Here is a 20012-nt window from a genome sequence, read left to right as displayed (position 1 = left end):
TAGTCACGTTGCCTTGATGACGAGGCAGAGGGACGTTCATTACCAACGTCCCTCTGCGTCGTCGTCAAGGCAACGCCTCTATTCCGGACCCGAAGCGCGGAGAAGAGGCCCCCGGTGAAGATGGACAGCCCGGAACGACTATCCCACCGGACGACCTCCCCACCGTACAGTCCTGCAGCACCGGACCAGCGCACCCTAACTTCCCGCCGAGCGGAGGTGAGTACAAAACTAAAGGGGGTGAAAGGGGAGGGGGCTGGATGATGTCGAAGGCCGCAGTGGTCTTCAACCTGCGGACCTCCAGAGGTTTCAAAACTACAACTCCCAGCAAGCCCAGACAGCCGATGGCTGCCCGGGCTTGCTGGGAGTTGTAGTTTTGAAACCTCTGGAGGTCCGCAGATTGAAGACCACTGTATCAGACATTGACAAGCGGTGATGATGACAAGGGGATGATGAAGGGGAGGGTGTGGGATGATAACAAGGGGATGATGAAAGTGGGGGGGTGGGATTATGACAAGGGGATGATGAAAGGGGGGGGGTGTGGTGATGATGACAGGGGGATGATGGGGGGGGGGATGATAAGGGGATGATGAAGGGGGTGTGGGATAAGGGGATGATGACAAGGGGATTATGAAGGGGAGGTGTGGGATGATAAGGGGATGATGAAAGGGGGGTGTGGGATGATGACAAGGGGGATGAGGAAGGGGGGTGTGGGATGATAAGGGGATGATGAAGGGGGGGTGTGGGATGATGACAGGCGGTGATGATGAAGGGGGGATGATGACAGGGTGATGATGATGGGGGTCTGGATGATGACAGGGGGGATGATGTATTTCCCACCCTAGGCGTATACTCGAGTCAATAATTTATTTTTTTTCCCTGGGATTTTGGGGTGAAATTAGGGGCCTCTGCTTATATTCAGGTCGGCTTATACTCGAGTATATACGGTAATAATGTCCATTTTCCTTACAAGCAGAGATCGTCAAAGTAAAAAAAAAAAAAAAACTTGGTATTTTTCACCAAGAAATTATGAAAGTATTGACGAAAATTTACCGCTAACATAAAGTAGAATGTCACGAAAAAACAATCTCTGAATCAAATTCATAAGTTAAAGCATCCCAGAGTTATTAATGCTTAAAATGACAATCAGATTTGCAAGAAATAGCCTGGTCCTTAAGGTTAAAATGGGCTTTGTCCCCAAGGGGTTAAAGTCGGATGTGTAAAATACATTTTATTTTTTAAATCACTAAAATGCTGCCCCCCCCCCCCCCCCCCCCCCCCCCCAAATTTAAAATTTTTACACACGAGGTAATAGGAGAAAATTCCCCTCAAAATTTGGGAGTATGGTAATACCCCATGTGTGGACGGTAATGTCCTCTTCGGTTGCTCTACAATACTCTCAAAAAGCCAAATCTGGGTCCTTTTCTAAGCAAATTTTGCTGAAATAGTTTTCGAAGGGCATGTCTCATTTAGGAAGCCACTATGGTGCCAGAAAAGCAAAGAAAACCACATGGCACGCTATTTTGGAAACTACACCAGGGATGTGGAAATCCTATTGCCCGACGCCCGGGACACGTAGTTTTGGGCGCCGGGCAGGTGAATTTTTCATAGATTTAGCCCTGTATCGGGCTAGCAGGGACAGACAGACTTCTCCCTTATTTTACTTTAATGCACCTCACACCGGCGCTCAGAGTGTATGAAGGGGCAGGTGAGAGAGGACGTCCGGTGTGAGGTGAGATTTTCAAACTCGTGTAACCTCATATGGCGGTGTGACTACAGCTCTGATGTCCACTCATGACCAGCTCAGGTGAGGAGGCCGAGAATACGGGCGGCGGCGGCAGGAAGGGTGGTTGTATATGTAGGGTGTATATGTATGGTGTGAGTGGATGTGTGTATGTCTGTATGTGTGATGTGTGTAATGTATGATGTCTGTCTATGTGTGATGTGTGTATGTAATGTATGATGTCTGTGTGATGTGTGTATGTAATTAATGAATGATGTCTGGATGTGTGTATGTAATGTATGATTTGTGTATGATGTCTGCCTATGTGTGATATGTATGATGTGTGCCGCCGCCGCCGCCGCCAGTTGTGCCATCTAATTTTATTTATTTTCATTGGCTTCTGGACACCCGCACTAAATTGCACCACTAGAATCCCACCCCCCTTCATACCAGACCAAGAGCCCCACGGATGCATGCAAACATGCCCGAACCAACACTACAACTCCCAGCATGTTGCACCATAACCTGAACTATAAAGTGCAACATGCTGGGAGTTGTAGTCTTGGTTCGGGTCAGCTGCAGAGCCATAGGCTGTATCAGGGCATGCTGGGTGTTGTAGTTACTAACTGCAATTCGCAGTATTCCCTGACACAGACTATGGCTCTGCAGCTGACACGGACCAAAACTACAACTCCCAGCATGTTACACAATAACCTTAACTGTACTACTATACAGTGCAACATGCTGCAACACCCACAGAACCATAGGCTGTATCAGGGCATGCTGGGTGTTGTAGTTATCTAGTAACTAACTGCAACTTCCAGCATTTTTGGACACAAAATGCACCACATAAACTGGAGAAGCAGAATTTTACTGAAATGGTTTTTGGGGGGCATGTCGCATTTAGGAAGCACCTACGGTGCCAGAACAGCACCAGTGGTTTTTCACAAGGGGTAAGAGGAGAAAAAGCCCCTCAATTTGTAACACTTTCTTCTTGGTAAGGAAATACCCCATATGTGGATGTACAGAGCTCTGCGGGCGCACTATAGGGCTCAGAAGAGAAGGAGCACCATTGGGCTTTTGGAGAGAGCATTTGGTTGAAATGGAAGTCGGGGGCCATGTGCGTTTAAAAAGCCCCCATGGTGTCATAACAGTGGACTCTGGAACCAAGAGGGTCGTGCCTGCCGGCTAGCGACCACATGAGGCAGAACCTGACACTGAGAAGATGGTGGTGACGCCTCCTGCGTCCGGCCCGGCACTGGAACGGTACCTGACTGTGCTAGCTGATTTGTTCATATTGACATACTCACTGTGGTAAATGCAGAAAGGGGAAACCGACAGCTTGTCGGCCATAACCTGTCCTCCTGTCCCTACTGATTAGTGGCCAAATCTCCATTGTTAGTTAAGTGAAACGAAGAGATGATCGTCATGAATGTGGTCTCAGGAGTAATGACCTGCAGCGGACGACGGGCCTTCTCACCCTGATCATGTCTGCAGACTCGACAGATCTCCGTAATAATTAGGGCTAAGGACTATCCTGCCTTCAGACAGGCATCAACAGAACCACTGTGTCCGCAGACGTGACCGACCTCTCTGTGACTATTGTACCTGTAGACTTTGACAGGTCTTACCTGCCCTCGTGCCAGTAGATGTGACAGGCCTCTATGTGACTAACGTACCTGTAGGTTCTGACAGGTCCCACATACCCTCGTGCCTGTGGATGTGACAGGTCTTTACGTGACCGCTGTGCCTGGAATGGCAATCTGACTCGAACCTCGTACCTGTAGAAGTGACAGGTCTTTGAGTAGCCCTCGTGCCTGTGGAAGTGATAGCTGTTAGCATGACATTGACATGAGTGGACAAGACAGCTATGTGCGTTAAACAACCACCTATGAGTCGTGAAATTGTAACTCTATGACCTGTGTTAGGGAAACATTGACTAAGCCGTGAATCTCCCTGCAGCCGTTGCCGGTGGAGATGGAGTGCCACCCCTGAGACCATTTCTTTGTTATGGCAATGTGGGAGCGACTGGCAGCTGAGTGCCTGACATAATGTATGCATGGAGAAAAGAGATGAGGCTAAGTGTAAGCTGCTGCGCTGAAGAAGAGAGAACAGCATACGCAGGGCCCCCCCACTGAAGAAGTGTCAGCCAGACAGTTGACCCACTGCCTATGTGTATCGAGTCATATTGCACTGAAGCAGAGTCAGGAAACAACAGACTTTACCAAGACCCCGACTGAAGCAAGTCAGGACTGAGGAACTTGGTGGGTGAGGGACGCGCGAGGCTCTGAAGGCATGTCAGTAGCAGCGTCAGTGTGTGAAACGAGTAACTGTAGTAAGCAAACAAGAATGGTGAACGTAACATGGATCAGTGGGTATGTGTTGAGAAGTACAAACATTTGAGTGTACAGGGGCCCCCACTGAAGAAGTGTCAGCCGGACGGTTGACCCACTGCCTATGTGTATTGAGTCATGTTGCACTGAAGCAGAGTCAGGAAACAACAGACTTACCAAGACCCTGACTGAAGCAAGTCAGGACTGAGGAACTTGGTGGGTGAGGGACACGTGAGGCTCTGAAGACATGTCAGTAGCAGCGTCAGTATGTGAAGCGAGTAACACTAGTAAGCAAACAAGAATGGTGAACGTAACATGGATCAGTGGGTACGTGTTGAGAAGTACATACATTTGAGTGTCAGTAACAGCAACTACGCAGTGAGTGGCAGGCGTGGTGGGGAAACAACCACCTATGTGTCGTGATGTTGTTATTCAGAAGACACGTCAGTAACAACAAAAAGTAGCGCGTCTCCCTGCAGAACGTGGCAGGTGGAGTGAGTGTACGCCACCTGTGTCGTGGCATGAATGTGCAGAGTAACGTGTCCGCGACAACGACTTAGTGCATACTGTAGGATGAGTTATAAGATGACTGGTGAGCGTATGACAATACACGGACTGAGCAGTTACTATGGTAACGCGAGTGTGGTATGTCAGCTACGGGGACCAATAGCCGGTACCGAAGTGTGTGCAGGGTAACTACTCGTGATTGTGCCGTACGAGCTGAGAATATCTGTACAGTAGAGCGTGTGTATGGTATTCCGAGTAAGGTTATGCATATGACCAATAATAGCTATAAGCATGTGTGCGGTAACACTGTGAGGAGCTAGATGCGACAACACTTGAGAGCGTACGCTCAGTGCAACCCATATGCGCACAAGTACGGATGCGGAGGCACACATGAGTGCAGTATGACCATGGCGGGCACGGACGCAGAGCTAAAGGTATGAGCGTTCGGCACTGACTGTGCTCCCAGTGTGTGGCGTGATGAGCGTACGCACTGTGTGCAAAAATGGAACTGTACCCACTGCCTGGAAACTATTGTCATATGAACTGTGCACAGTACTATAGCTAAACTCACTGTATACAACATTATGAGCGAATGAGCTGTATGTAACAAAATGACTGAACTCCCTGTATGTAAGAGTATGAGCGTGTGTACTGTGTGTGATACTATAACTGTACCCACTGTGTGCAAACACTGAGCGTGTGTATTGAATGCAGCGGCAAACTGTACCCACCGTGAGTGACGCCAAGAACGCACGTGCCGTACACGATATCACAGCTGTGTCTACTGTATGTGACACTGTGAGCGTGTATTCTATGCAATGACGACCGTGCTTGTAGTATGTGACCCTGAACATGTGTGTACTGTAACCGACGTGCTGTACCCACTGCATGAACACTATGATGTGTGTACTCTATACAACACTGTAAAGGTATGCCCGGCATGTGCCACTAAGAGCGTCTATTATGCAGGATAAATATTATGAATCTTTATGCGTGGTGTAGATGCTTGACCGTGTGTGCAGTATGTAGCAGAGAGCGGTATGGAACTGACATGACGTAGAGCAGTAAACGTTAAGGGTGCATGTACCGTATACGTGTTGCGGTGTGAAGCCATGAGCGTATGTATCGTGTGCAGCTACGTGTGGGATGCATTCTATGAGTGACTGCATGGTATGAGTGCTAAGAGTAGCTGCATGGTGTAAGCGCTAGGAGACTGCACAGTATGGTGGAATGGGTGACTGCACGGTATCAGTGCCGAGCGACTGTACAATACAGATGATCTGAGTGATTGCGCAGTATGAGTGGACTATGATGCTTATGAGTGACTGCACGGAATAAATGCAACGCGTGACTGTACGATATAAATGCTGTGGTTAACTGATGGTATAAAGGCTATAAGAGACTGCACAGTATGAAGCTAAGAGAGGCTGCACAGTATGAAACGTTGTGAGTGACTGTACGGCACGAAACGCTGTGAGTGACTGCGCGCTATGAGTGACGGTACAGTATGAAGCTATGAGTGACGGTACAGTATGAAGCTATGAGTGACTGTACAGTATAGAAGCTATGAGTGACAGCACAGTATAGAAGCTATGAGTGACAGCACAGTATAGAAGCTATGAGTGACAGCACAGTATAGAAGCTATGAGTGACAGCACAGTATAGAAGCTAGCATGGCTGACATGGATGATAGAGATGAAACTACTGTGCTATTCTATCCTTGGTGCCTGGTGACAGCACCGTTTCCCTAACAGGTTACATATATATATCTATATACACAATACATACCCATATTGCCTGCATGTGCCTCACCCAGTATTGGCCGCGTGGGGAGACACAACCTCGGCGTGGGCCCAGGGTGCCGCTGCCATGGCTTTTATTTATTTTTCTTCCCTCGAGGTTCCGGCAGCGTTGCCCCGGCAACCCAGCACGCCAGGCACACCGCCGGAGCCGCGGACAGCTGGTGGAGGTGAGCCAGGCGGAGCCCGGGGTCAGTGAACGACCCCGGTCCGCCGCCCGAGAAAGTGACCATGCCGCATTTGCACGCTGGAAGCGAGCGTGCTGGACGGAGGAACTCGTGGCGCGGGGAAGTGACATCACCCGCCCGGCTCCGGGGTCGGAGCAGAAGAAACACAGCCGGACCGGGAGTGAGGGTGTGTGACGGTAACAAACTTGCTGGGGGGGTTGGGGGGAGGGGGCCAGGGTACCCGGGGTACCAGATCCATAAAAGTGCCTGTAGACGTGAGACCTCGCGCTGTTGGACTCCTTCCACCTGTAAACCCCGTACACTCCGCCTGTATGTAGCGGGGGCGTTTTATAGCGGTGCCCCTTGCATGGCCCCGCCTGTAGTTGCGGGGGGCCGTGGGAATTCCCGCCCCCTCGCACAAATGCAGCCTGATGGGCTTTCCACATATTATATATGTGTGTGTGTGTATGTGTGTGTGTGTGTATATATATATATATATATATATATATATATATATATATATATATATATATATATATATATATATGTGTATATATGTATGTATGTGTATATATATATATATATATATATATATATATATATATATATATATATATATATATATATGTATATATGTATATATGTATATATTAATATTTTTTTTTTTATATATATTTTTAGAAACAAAAATGGCGACCGCAGCACTCCAGATAAATGTGAAAAAAAATGTATCTGGAGTGCTGCGGTCGCCATTTTTGTTTCTATTTCTCTTTGGACCCAGGACCGGGGTCCCAGAGACTGACTGCACCCACGCACAGCTGGCTTGGGAGTGCTGCTCTTCAAAAAACTTGTGTATATATATTTTTATATATATTTTTATATATAAAACTCTGCTTATACTCGAGTATATACGGTAAGAACTTTACTAGAATGTGTGCTCAGCCTAACCAGTCAGCTGATCTGCAGTCAGCTGACCGTCCACGTCACACGCCACCAGGAGCTCGCTTGAGAGAGCGGCCGCACATCCTGAGATTCCTCCACCGCCTCCAGCTAGAGCAGAACAACATCGGCAACCAGGCCAATGTGGAGTGGTGAGTGGCACTCAGCGCCCAACGCTTTCTTTTGCAGGCGTTAATTTGCTGAAAGCATATACTCATTACCGAAATCCCATCGCTTTATTTTTGCAGAACTTGCGGAGTGTAAGAATACATAACGCCACTACTGTACATTATATTGCATGTGATGTTAAGTTCTTGGCAATCATACCATTTTCTATAAAGCTGTGCATATAAATTTACTGAACTTTTCTTTTAAAGGCGTCGATTGCTGCTTATTATAGGCGCCTCTCTCCTTTGCAGGATTCATGGATCATATTGACATATAGCAGTAGTTTATTTATACCATATGTATTTTTCCCGACGTACTGAATAAGCTTATCCAGATAAGACATTATATGGTTATTTATTTTATATTTGTATGTACCAACATAAATGGGGTATCAAGAAATAAATTGTATCTACTTGCACAGCCGTAGGGCCCTGCGGCTTGTGCACATATGTTTTATGTTGTCAAATTATTAATATTTTAGAATAAATTTTTATTGAATTAAGATATTGGTCTAGAAGGTCTTATATATTTTCTAAAGTGAACAGACAATCCACCATATATCTTTGTTGCAACAGATGGTATGCTGGGGACTGAGAAACCGCTTTATATTCTATTATATTTTATCCCATTTTTACTCTCTGGGTGTGAGTATCCCAGTTAACCTTGCATATTTATTGCTGTGAGCTGCACAAATAGCTCTTTTCTTATAACTTATTTTTATCTGTCCAGGGGGAGGTCATCTGCTAGATGCATATTCAAAGCAGAGCTGGTTTGAGAGTAGTTTCTTCCAAACTTGGCTGCACTTGAGCAGTCATATTCCACACAAACAATCTTGTTACAAAGAGTCCCACCACAAGCTTAGTGGTCTCTGTTTAAATACCCTCTGTATACTCATGCATCTCTATTGGTTAGCAATGAACAAAATGTCCAGAAATTCCCCCATCCCTCTAAGTTTCCATAAAGAGATGTCTAAACAGAGCCCTAAAATGTGCAATAGACATCCCCTTTGGTTACCCTAAAGGCTTGCATAAACAGTCATAAAATATCCAATGGACAAGTAAGACCAGACACTCGATAAGATAAAGAGAAGACCTAGACCATAGAAAAGAGATTAGATTGTGGCTAAACATTAGGTTGACATAGTACAATAATAGTGATTTTTAAAGTATAGAAACACAAATCCTTCCTTCAGTCCATAAAGCAGTTGTTTAGCCATACTGTTATTATTCTACAAGAAGGCAGAAAACCCTTATAAAGGCAGATCCCAAATGCCCTATACTGTGCTAGGGGGAAAAATTCCTTCCCGACTTCACATAAGGCAGTCATAATTAAATCCCTGGATCTATGTCCTATCTTCATAAGCCCATAACTTAAATATATTTTATATATTTTTTCAAGAAAAGCACCCAGGCCCAACATCATGTAGCAAAGAGTTCTATAGTCTCGCTGCTGTTTTATAGTAAAGAATTCACATCATAGTTCACATCATAGTTAGTACGGTCGAAAAAAGACATATGTCCATCAAGTTCAACCAGGGAATTAAGGGGTAGGGGTGTGGCGCGATATTGGGGAAGGGATGAGATTTTATATTTCTTCATAAGCATTAATCTTATTTTGTTCCAGGAATGTATCTAATCCTGTTTTAAAGCTGTTAATTGTTCCTGCTGTGACCAGTTCCTGAGGTAGACTGTTCCATAAGTTCACAGTTCTCATGGTAAAGAAGGCGTGTCGCCCCTTGAGACTAAACTTTTTCTTCTCCAGACGGAGGGAGTGCCCCCTCGTCCTTTGGGGGGGTTTAACCTGGAACAGTTTTTCTCCATATTTTTTGTATGGGCCATTAATATACTTATATACGTTTATCATATCCCCCCTTAAACGTCTCTTCTCAAGACTAAACAATTGTAACTCCTTTAATCGCTCCTCATAGCTAAGATGTTCCATTCCCCATATTAGTTTAGTCGCGCGTCTCTGCACCCTTTCCAACTCCGCAGTGTCCCTTTTATGGACAGGTGCCCAAAACTGAACAGCATATTCCAGGTGAGGCCGTACCAATGATTTATAAAGGGGGAGTATTATGTCCCTGTCCCTTGAGTCCATGCCTTTTTTGATACATGACAATATCCTGCCGGCTTTGGAAGCAGCAGCCTGACATTGCATGTTATTCTGTAGTCTGTGATCTACAAGTACACCCTATCTGTGATGGTGAAAGCTTCTTTCCTAAATGTAGATGATGCCCCCATGTAATGCTTACAGGCCTAAATATTAGAGATGAGCGAACTTACAGTAAATTCAATTCGTCATGAACTTCTCGGCTCGGCAGTTGATGACTTTTTCTGCATAAATTAGTTCAGCTTTCAGGTGCTCCCGTGGGCTGGAAAAGGTGGATACAGTCCTAGGAGACTTTTTCCTAGCAATGTATCCACCTTTTACAGCCCACCGGAGCACCTGAAGGCTGAACTAATTTACGCAGGAAAAGTCATCAACTGCTGAGCCGAGAAGTTCGTGACGAATCGAATTTACTGTAAGTTCGCTCATCTCTACTAAATATAAAAAAGAGGACTAGAAGAATCTCTTTACTGTCAATTCAAAAATTTGTAAATTGTCACATTGCCGCTAAGATGTATGTTCTCCAAACTTCATAACCTCAAGGGAATGTGTCACCAAATTATAATTTTTTTTGGTTAGAGGTTAAATAAAATTGTTTTATATTTTTAAGTATTTTTGGAAATCTTAATTTTTTTTTCACTAGTTAGAAAATCTGAAAAATAATTATTAAAGTTTTCTTATTTCCAACTGTTGACCAGTAGAGGTAAATAAAATAAGAATGTGAAGAGCAAGTAAGGATTCTTTCACACTGCCGTTGTGACACGGCAGTGTAAGGGTGCTTTCACACCACTATTTCAGCCTACGGTTGGGGGAGGGGAAAACCGGGCACTCCCGTACCCCAGCCAGACCTGTACTGAAATCCATTAACTTTAATAAGCCGACCAGAGTCAAATGGTAACTCCGGTCGGCTCATTTGTGACCAAACCTAAAAGCGTAGTGCAGAGACACATGCAGACAGGTACACATGTATGCTCAGTACAGTAAGGGATGCATGCTCAGTACAGTCAGGTACACAGGTACATTCAGTACAGAGACACATGCACACTCAGTACAATGAGGTACACGTATGCTCAGTATAGAGATACATGCATATACACGCTCAAAACAGTCATGTACATGCTTACGCTCTGTACAGTCAGGTATACATGTACACTCAGTAACATGTATACACTAGCACATGCACACTTGGTAGGGACACATGCACACTCATAAGTCAGGTACACAGATATGCTTAGTACTAGGGATCGACCGATATCGTATTTTTTATTTATTTATTTTTTAACTAGGGCCGATACCGATAATCTGTCACTTTTCCGGCTAATAGCCGATAACTTATACCGATATTCCGGTATAAATTATCGGCTATTTCAACCTCCCCCCGGCGGGGCAGAAACCATTACAGATCAATGATTTAAAGCGGGCGCTTTAAATCAATGAACTGCAGCGGCCCGCTTCTCTCCCCCTGTCTGTCCTGGGGTCCTGAGTCTAACCACCACAGTTGCCCCATCGCAGTTTTTTTGTACTTCCGACTCCCCGACTCCTCTGTATTAATATGCGAATGTATTTATAAAAACTTACAGTTGAATCCAGTAAGCTGTTCCACCAAGTTCTTCTAAGCTCTTCTAGCAGAGAGAGGTAGTTGGGCAGAAGCTGCTGCCTTCTCCTTTTTGTGTGCTGGTCTGCGGCTGAAGATAGGGCAGTGGGAGGCTCCAGGAAGGGGCATTTATTATAAAACATGATTTCCCTAGTAGAATCCCATAGTCATGTTTAAAGTTTAAGCTAACAATCAGAGTTTACAAGTTTTTATAGCCTTAGCTGAATGGCAGCAGTTTTTTTCCAATGGTTTACAGCTTCAGTCTTGACCCTCCATTCCCTTCACTTATAAAAGGGTTTCTAGTCCTGCAAAAAAACATATTTACTTAAAGGGGTACTCCGGTGCTTAGACATCTTATCCTCCATCCAAAGGATAGGGGATAAGATGCTTGATCGCGGGAGTCCCGCTGCTGGGGACCCCCGTGATCTTGCACCCGGCACCCCATTTGTAATCAGTCCCCGGAGCGTGTTCGCTCCGGGACTGATTACCGGAGACTACAGGGTGGGTCACGTCCCCGCCCCTGTGTGATGTCTCCTCCGCCCCCTCAATGCATGCCTATGGGAGGGGGCGTGATAGCTGTCAAAAAACCTTTTTTTTATATATATATATATATATATATATATATATATATTCAACTGGCTTCAGAAAGTTGAACAGATTTGTAAATTATATTCAATAGTAGAAAGAACAAACTCGGCACTGCTTCCTTAATTGTTAGCACCTGATATCCAATGCCTCTGCTGGCTCAACCACGTCTGATGGTGCTCACTGGTAATAGCAAAGTCCAATGCAAACAGTCCACAGAAAAGAGAAAAGAAAACCAGGGCAACTCACCAAATACGTAAACTTCAAGCTTCTTTATTAATCCATGAAGGGTATAAACAGTGCAAGACACGGGTGGACAGAAACCAAGGGGACGTTCGTTCGGGGCTACGGTGCCGTTTCGCAAGATATGCTTCAACTGGCCCATATCAACTGCTTCATATCTTGCGAAACGGCACCGTAGCCCCGAACGAACGTCCCCTTGGTTTCTGTCCACCCGTGTCTTGCACTGTTTATACCCTTCATGGATTAATAAAGAAGCTTGAAGTTTACGTATTTGGTGAGTTGCCCTGGTTTTCTTTTCTCTTTTCTGTGGACAGATTTGTAAATTACTTCTATAAAAAAATCTTAATCCTTTCAGTACTTATGAGCTGCTGAAGTTGAGTCTTTTCTGTCTAAGTGCTCTCTGATGACACGTGTCTAGGGAACCGCCCAGTTTAGAAGCAAATCCCCATAGCAAACTTCTTCTTCTACTCTGTGCAGTTCCCGAGATAAGCAGAGATGTCGGCAGAGAGCACTGTTGACTGACAGAAAACAACAACTCAACTTCAGCAGCTGATAATTATTGAAAGGATTAAGATTTTTTAATAGAAGTAATTTACAAATCTGTTAAACTTTCTGGAGCCAGTTGATATAAAAAAAAAAAATTAAAAAAAACGTTTTTTCCTGAAATACCCATTTAATCCCTTATCAGTGAGTGGCTAGGTTACCCATAGGTTCCCTGTAAAGCAGAACACAACACTATGGAAAGTATAAGTATTGCCGCTCCTAATTGTGCCATGTAGTGAAGCACATGAAAAGCATGCTTCTTCACGGTCACTTAACGTGTTCGTTTTACGGTTGGTCTTTATTCTTACAGTAGAGAAGTCATTAATTATAAGTTTTTGGGAACTGGGACATCTAAACTTGCTGTTTTTTATTTTTTTATTTTATTTTTTATTCCAATCTAAATTTAGTAGGAGTTGGAGTCGGTGCATTGTTTGCCGACTCAGACTCCAGGTACCCAAAATTTCTTCAGACTCAAACTCCTCAACTCATACTCCGTAGCACTGCTCAGAACAGGCGTATGCTCAGTACAGAGGCATATGCATACTCAATATAGTAAGGTACACGCGTACGCACAGTTGAGACATATGCATGCTCTGTACAGCCAGGTACACTCAGTACAGATACATGCACACTTAGTACAGTCAAGTACACACGTACATGACTAATTATAATCTTCTAATTCTAAAAAAAAGATGTTAAATGCTTGTCACCCATGGGAGGAATTTATCAAGGGTGGTGTAGGGGAACGATTTTTTTTTAATTTTTCCTTTTTTTTTTTTTTTTTTTTCTTTTTTTCATTTAATTTGGGTGGTGGTAACGTGTACGTCCACAAAGATTGCTTGTTTCATATTTGAAAAGGCCTATTCAAAATGAAAGAAGTAATTTGATTGGTTGCCATGGGTCCACACTGGGAGGTGTAGTCCTAAATTGCCTATTTACTATGAAATACAAAGTTAATGCATGATCCTACAGGTCCTGTGGGCCAAAGAGGATGAGCATTACACTGCTGGGAGTCGTAGTAGCAGCACAGTACACACAGAGCCCAACTCTTCATACAGCAGGACACCAGTGACAGTGAAATGTTTTACTACTCCTTTCTGTCAATGTCTCTGTGTCTGCTGGCCAGCTGGTGTACAGAGCTCCTCAGTCTTATCTCCTGCTGTGCGCTCTTAGTCAGGAGATGACAGGGAGGGGAGGGGGAGGCCTCATTCTTCCTTCACCTTCCTCCCCAGGCTTCAAGAACATGGCGCACGCTTCCTCGGTTTACCCATACTAGCAGTAAGCTGTAGCTGCGCAGTACTGCTAGTATGGTAACTGTAGCTGACTGTCCCTGTACGTTAACACCTATGTTCTGTGACTTCCATAAATCATCTCTCCCTGTGTCGTGAAGTGACGCAGTAGAGAGATGTTTTAGACATTGCAGCCCCCTTTTATAAACATTTATCATTAATAAATAAAATTACAGTAAACTATGCAACACATTAAATATGTACATATATTCATTTATTATAACAATTTTTTAAATAAAAAATGACACATTCCCTTTAAATGATCTTGGTACTGTAATCTATCCATTCCCTTTAGTTCAGCCATGTCCTTCATATATACAGGTGCCCAAAATTGGCCACAGTATGTATGGTCTGCAGGGGCTGCAGAAATCTGGGGGGTGAGGAAAGCATCTGAGGGGCCAAAAGTAGGTAGGAGGCGAAGTGTACGTACCGCTGCAATGACTGGTTTCTACAGATGTGTGCGCTGATGATGTGAGATGTCATTCAGCGGTGCTGATTATTATAGAACCTACCAAGTGAGCACTCCTGGATTAAATAATGGGAGTCAGTGAGGGTAGTGCATAGTGTTTTTGGCTTTAGTCCCAGCACTTATCAATAGATACAGTAGAAAGTTATTAGCACAAACCCTAGGCTCGCCACAGACCCATGTGAATGCTGATTGTCTGATGAGTAGACATAAAGGAGAGAACATTAGGAAAGTAAGATAAAGAAAAATAAATGGTAACAGTCCCTGTCCATTAAAAGAATGTATCACCTATCCACAGAATAGTGGATAATGTTTTTAAATGCTAGAGTACCCCTTTAATCTCGAAACCAGACACTCCTTCAAGGACATCAGGCATACCTGTACGCCCTAGTCCTGCTCCCGTTATATGAAGCGCACTTCATACCCCGTGGGTCCCGGTTGCTATGATGACCTGTGGCTAATGTAGAACATCGCCAATCGGGCAGATGTCCAGCATTAAACCTTTAAACACCGCTGTCTTGATTGTGGCGACTAAAACGGGGGGGAAAAAATGATGCTGGTAGTTCAGAAGGTGGGTGGGAAGGCCCTTACCTGCCTCCACGCCATCCAATCGACGCTCCAATGCTGCAGGTAAGAAGGCCGATAGCAGTCGGGACCCACGGGTTTTGAAGCGTGCTCAGCTAGTGAGTGCGTTTCAAACCCCAGTAATGGACCAAGGGCGTACCTGTGCACCCTTGGTCTCCAACAGGCTAAAATATAGTATTAATTAAATCACACGGTCAATGTCGTAAACATAAAAAAATAAAATTTAAAAAAAAGGCCAGAATTGCAGATTTTTGGTTACTTACTACTTCAATCAAAAGAAAATGAATAAAAAGCATACAAAAAGTCCTATAAAAAAAAAGGTACAAATAAAAACTAAAAGATCATAATTTGAAGCATACCGTAGTCCTTTTTGTACAGTTTACATTTTTTAGAAGTAGTAACATAAAACAACCTATATAAATGGGGTAAAATGAGTTGTGCCATTACAAAGTACAAATGGTGGTGCTAAAAACAAGCCTTCATATGGCTCTGTAGGTTGACAATTGAAAGCATTATGGCTATTAGAAGGCGAGGAGGAAAAAAACTAAAGTGCAAAAATAAAAAACCTGATGTCCTTAACCCCTTAACAACGCAGGACGTATATTTACGTACTGCGCCGGCTCCCGCGATATGAAGCGGGATCGCGCCGCGATCCCGCATCATATCGCGTGGGTCCCGGCGCTAATCAACGGCCGGGACCCACAGCTAATACCACACATCGCCGATCGCGGCGATGTGCGGTATTAACCCTTTAGAAGCGGCGGTCAAAGCTGACCGCCGCTTCTAAAGTGAAGCTGAAAGTATCCCGGCTGCTCAGTCGGGCTGTTCAGGACCGCCGCGGTGAAATCGCGGCGTCCCGAACAGCTGATCTGACACCGGGAGGGCTCTTACCTGCCTCCTCGGTGTCCGATCGACGAATGACTGCTCGGTGCCTGAGATCCAGGCAGGAGCAGTCAAGCGCTGATAATGCTGATCACAGGCGTGTTAATACACGCCTGTGATCAGGATGAGAGATCAGTGTGTGCAGTGTTATAGGTCCCTATGGGACCTATAACACTGCAAAAAAAAAGTGTTAATAAAGGTCATTTAACCCCTTCCCTAATAAAAGTTTGAATCACCCCCCTTTTCCCATAAAAAAAATAAAACAGTGTAAAAAAAAAAAAAAATAAACATTTGTGGTATCGCCGCGTGCGTAAATGTCCGAACTATAAAAATATATCCTTAATTAAGCCGTACCGTCAATGGCGTACGCGCAAAAAAATTCCAAAGTCCAAAAAAGCGTATTTTGGTAACTTTTTATAACATTAAAAAATGAATAAAAAGTGATCAAAAAGTCAGATCAAAACAAAAATCATACCAATAAAAACTTCAGATCACGGCGCAAAAAATGAGTCCTCATACCGCCCCGTACGTGGAAAAATAAAAAAGTTATAGGGGTCAGAAGATGACATTTTTAAACGTATAAATTTTCCTGCATGTAGTTATGATTTTTTCCAGAAGTGCGACAAAATCAAACCTATATAAGTAGGGTATCATTTTAACCGTATGGACCTACAGAATAATAAGGTGTAATTTTTACCGAAATATGCACTGCGTAGAAACGGATGCCCCCAAAAGTTACAAAATGGCGTTTTTTTTCCATTTTGTCGCACAATGATTTTTTTTTTCCGTTTCGCCGTGCATTTTTGGGTAAAATGACTGTCACTGCAAAGTAGAATTGGCGACGCAAAAAATAAGCCATAATATGGATTTTTAGGTGGAAAATTGAAAGGGTTATGATTTTTAAAAGGTAAGGAGGAAAAAACGAAAGTGGAAAAACCCTGAGTCCTTAAGGGGTTAAAGGGGTACTCCGCCCCTTGACATCTTATCCCCTATCTCTCCTGCAGCACCCTGTGTCATCTGCTGCATGGAGCGAACTTCGCTCTGTGCGTGATGACGAGCAATTCAGGGGCCAGAGAATGGTGATGTCACTGCCACGCCCCCTCGTGATGTCACTCCTCGCCCCTCAATACAAGTCTATAGGAGTGGGCGTGACTCCCACGATCAGACATCTTATCCCCTATCCTATGGATAGGGGATAAGATGTCTAGGGGCAGAGTACTCTGATTTGAACGATCTCTACCTGTAACAAAGGTCTCTCGTCAATATGCAAACCACAAAGTATACCTGGCAGGGAAACCCAGCAATCCACTTTATTCTGTGAGGAAACCTGCTAGTAATTGTTCAGTTTCCTGTAGTGCCACCTCAGGGGAAATAAAGCATTAAACAGATCTCATGCAAATAAACAAATTGTGCAGGACAGGTCCTTCAGAGTGAGAGATGCTGACTGTACTTGCTTCTAGTCTGTTCAACAGATGAGGATCTTGGCAGAAGATCCCCTTTATTAATTTATATGGAGCATATGAAAATTAATGGGTGGTCCTGTTTAGAAAAAAATATATATTTTTAAATAGTGCAAAAAATACTAAACTGCAAACTCTGTTATACCTTCAGGGATTTTCTTACCTTAAAAACCTTGACTTTATTACATGTAGACTTTTATAAAGGCCTTTTTCTTGGTGGTGATCTGAATATATCAAACCTGTTGAATGGTGATCATTATTCTATGTCTTCTGAATTTTCTTTTACCTATTCAAATTCATTTGTCTGGTTTCCTCTTTAATAGGTATCCTTCCAGAGTCTTTGTTGGTGATACATTTTGTTACTTTGCTGGAATGACTTTTGCTGTGGTTGGCATTATTGGGCACTTCAGCAAAACTATGCTGTTATTCTTCATTCCCCAAGTGCTGAACTTCTTATATTCATTGCCACAGCTACTGAACATAATCCCATGTCCACGTCATCGCCTTCCAAGGTAACTTTGTCATTTATCAACAATTGTATAGCATACTTGTTTTTAGATTCTTAAAATGATTCTCTTATTATAGATAACCCCTTCATTTAGGAACTGCAGCAAGAACTGCTGGACAAAGGAATTTATTGATGTTTGTTACAGTTACAATCGATTTTCAGTTTAAACTGTTTTTTCCCTAGTGCAAACTAGTTCTTACTGAATGCCGAAACTCGAATCTACTGCTATTCCCCAGTTGAAGACAGATTTTATTGGATGCCTTTGTGAAAACTAGCATTTACTGCTTTTCCCTAGTTAAAGCCAGTTTTTACTGAGCGCCTTTGTGGAAACTAGGATTTAATGCTAATCAAAAACCTGAATGTCAGTTAAAACTGGCTTAAGCTGTAGAAAACTAGTTTTAAAGAAGTGACTCTGTTAGAACTGAGAACTAGTTTGTGTAATGACTGTAATACATGAAGAAAGTCAGGCACCTGATGATGTGGAGGAATTGGATGACTCAGAGAAGGTATTAGTCTGGTGAAATTGGTGTTAACACTAGTTGTAACCAGGGAAACTGAGTGAAACAAAGCAGTTAAAGGGGTACTCTGACGAAAAACCTCTTATCCCCTATATGCAAAGGATAGTGAAGACTACCAAATCAGGAATAACAATAGCTAAATTTTAAACCTTTTGTTACAAAAAATTCTATTACAGAATAACGTACACAAATCCCCATAAAAACAGTAGATATCAATTAATTCACAAAGTGCAATAGTAATAGGGACAATCCCCCGTAATACATGCCTCACCCACCCGACGCGTTTCCCCGTAATTCAATGAAAGAACATACGGTTCATCAGGGGTATACAAGCAATGAAAGTGGTCGCTTTAGGACAAAAATGCACATACACATAATAAGTACATATAGAACATATACATAGTAATGCACAGAAAAGGCTCGGCTCTGCTAGTTATCGATGAGAACTGCCGGGACGTGTTTTCAAACCTTCATTATTGTTCCAAATTATTCATGAACAAGTATGTCCCTTTAGATAGCCGACCTCACCGATATATAGAGGATAAACTCAAGACAATATGTTCTCCAGAGATGTCACTGTTGTAGTATAATTATACATAGATATGGGTAGAGCTATCCAGCTAAGAGCCAAAACTGGGGAACAGGACTATCATTAGTTGTACAAAAATGCCCGAGAAGCAAAAGACAATTCAAATACTTTATCACTCCTCCTTGGTTAAGAATTCCACCATCTAGGCCTTATATCCAAGAGTCAGAGATAATCCTTTAGCATAGACAGATAGCCGCAAACAGTCCCAACCAGCTGCACTCTAGGGGCACTCTCCTCCACAACAGGTCCCACTTATCCTAGCGACCACCAATGCACATGACCACCGCTCCTGATGAGGAGGGATGTGGTGACCACATCCCTCATCATCAGGAGCGGTGGTCATGTGCATTGGTGAAATTCAGAAGAAATTCCGGACAAATTTTCTCTTCAAAATCCCAATGGCGCTCCTTCTCTTATGAGCATTGTAGTTCGCCCGCAGAGCACTTTAAATCCACATATGGGGTATTTTCTTACTCAGAAGAAATGGGGTTAGAAATTTTGGGGGGCTTTTTTCCCATTTTCTCTTGTGAAAATGAAAAATTTAGGGTAACACCAGCATTTTAGTGAGAATTTTTTTTTCCTTTTCCCATCCAACTTTAATGAAAATTTGTCAAACCCTGTGGAGTGTTAAGGCTCACTATACCCCTTGTTACGTTCCGTGAGTGGTGTCGTTTCCAAAATGGGGTCACATTGGGTATTTATTTATTTTTCTTTATGTAAGAACCGCTGTAAAATCAGCCACCCCTGTGCAAATCACCAATTTAGGCCTCAAATGTACATAGTGCGCTCTCACTCCTGAGCCTTGTTGTGCGTCCGCAGAACATTTTACGCCCACATATGGGGTATTTCCGTACTCAGGAGAAATTGCGTTACAAATTTTGGGGGTCTTTTTTTGCTTTTACCGCTTGGAAAAATAAAAAGTATGGGGCAACACCAGCATGTTAGTGTAAAAAAAAAAAAATTTTTTACACTAACATGCTGGTGTTGCCCCATACTTTTCCTTTTCATAAG

At 43.5% G+C, this 20012-nt stretch overlaps 1 protein-coding gene across 1 annotated transcript in view; it reads left to right on the top strand.

Moving 5' to 3' along the window:
• The window catches only part of DPAGT1 (dolichyl-phosphate N-acetylglucosaminephosphotransferase 1), a gene marked incomplete in the record, with an annotated part of 56634 nt that overhangs the window by 25394 nt on the left and 11228 nt on the right, over nucleotides 1-20012 (top strand). Inside the window, 1 exon segment of the mRNA XM_056544595.1 lies at nucleotides 17710-17898. Within this exon segment, the coding sequence (XP_056400570.1) occupies nucleotides 17710-17898 (189 nt within the window).

Source organism: Hyla sarda, chromosome 10, assembly GCF_029499605.1.
Source record: "Hyla sarda isolate aHylSar1 chromosome 10, aHylSar1.hap1, whole genome shotgun sequence".
NCBI lineage: Eukaryota > Metazoa > Chordata > Amphibia > Anura > Hylidae > Hyla > Hyla sarda.
This window is presented reverse-complemented; position numbering and strand designations above follow the sequence as displayed.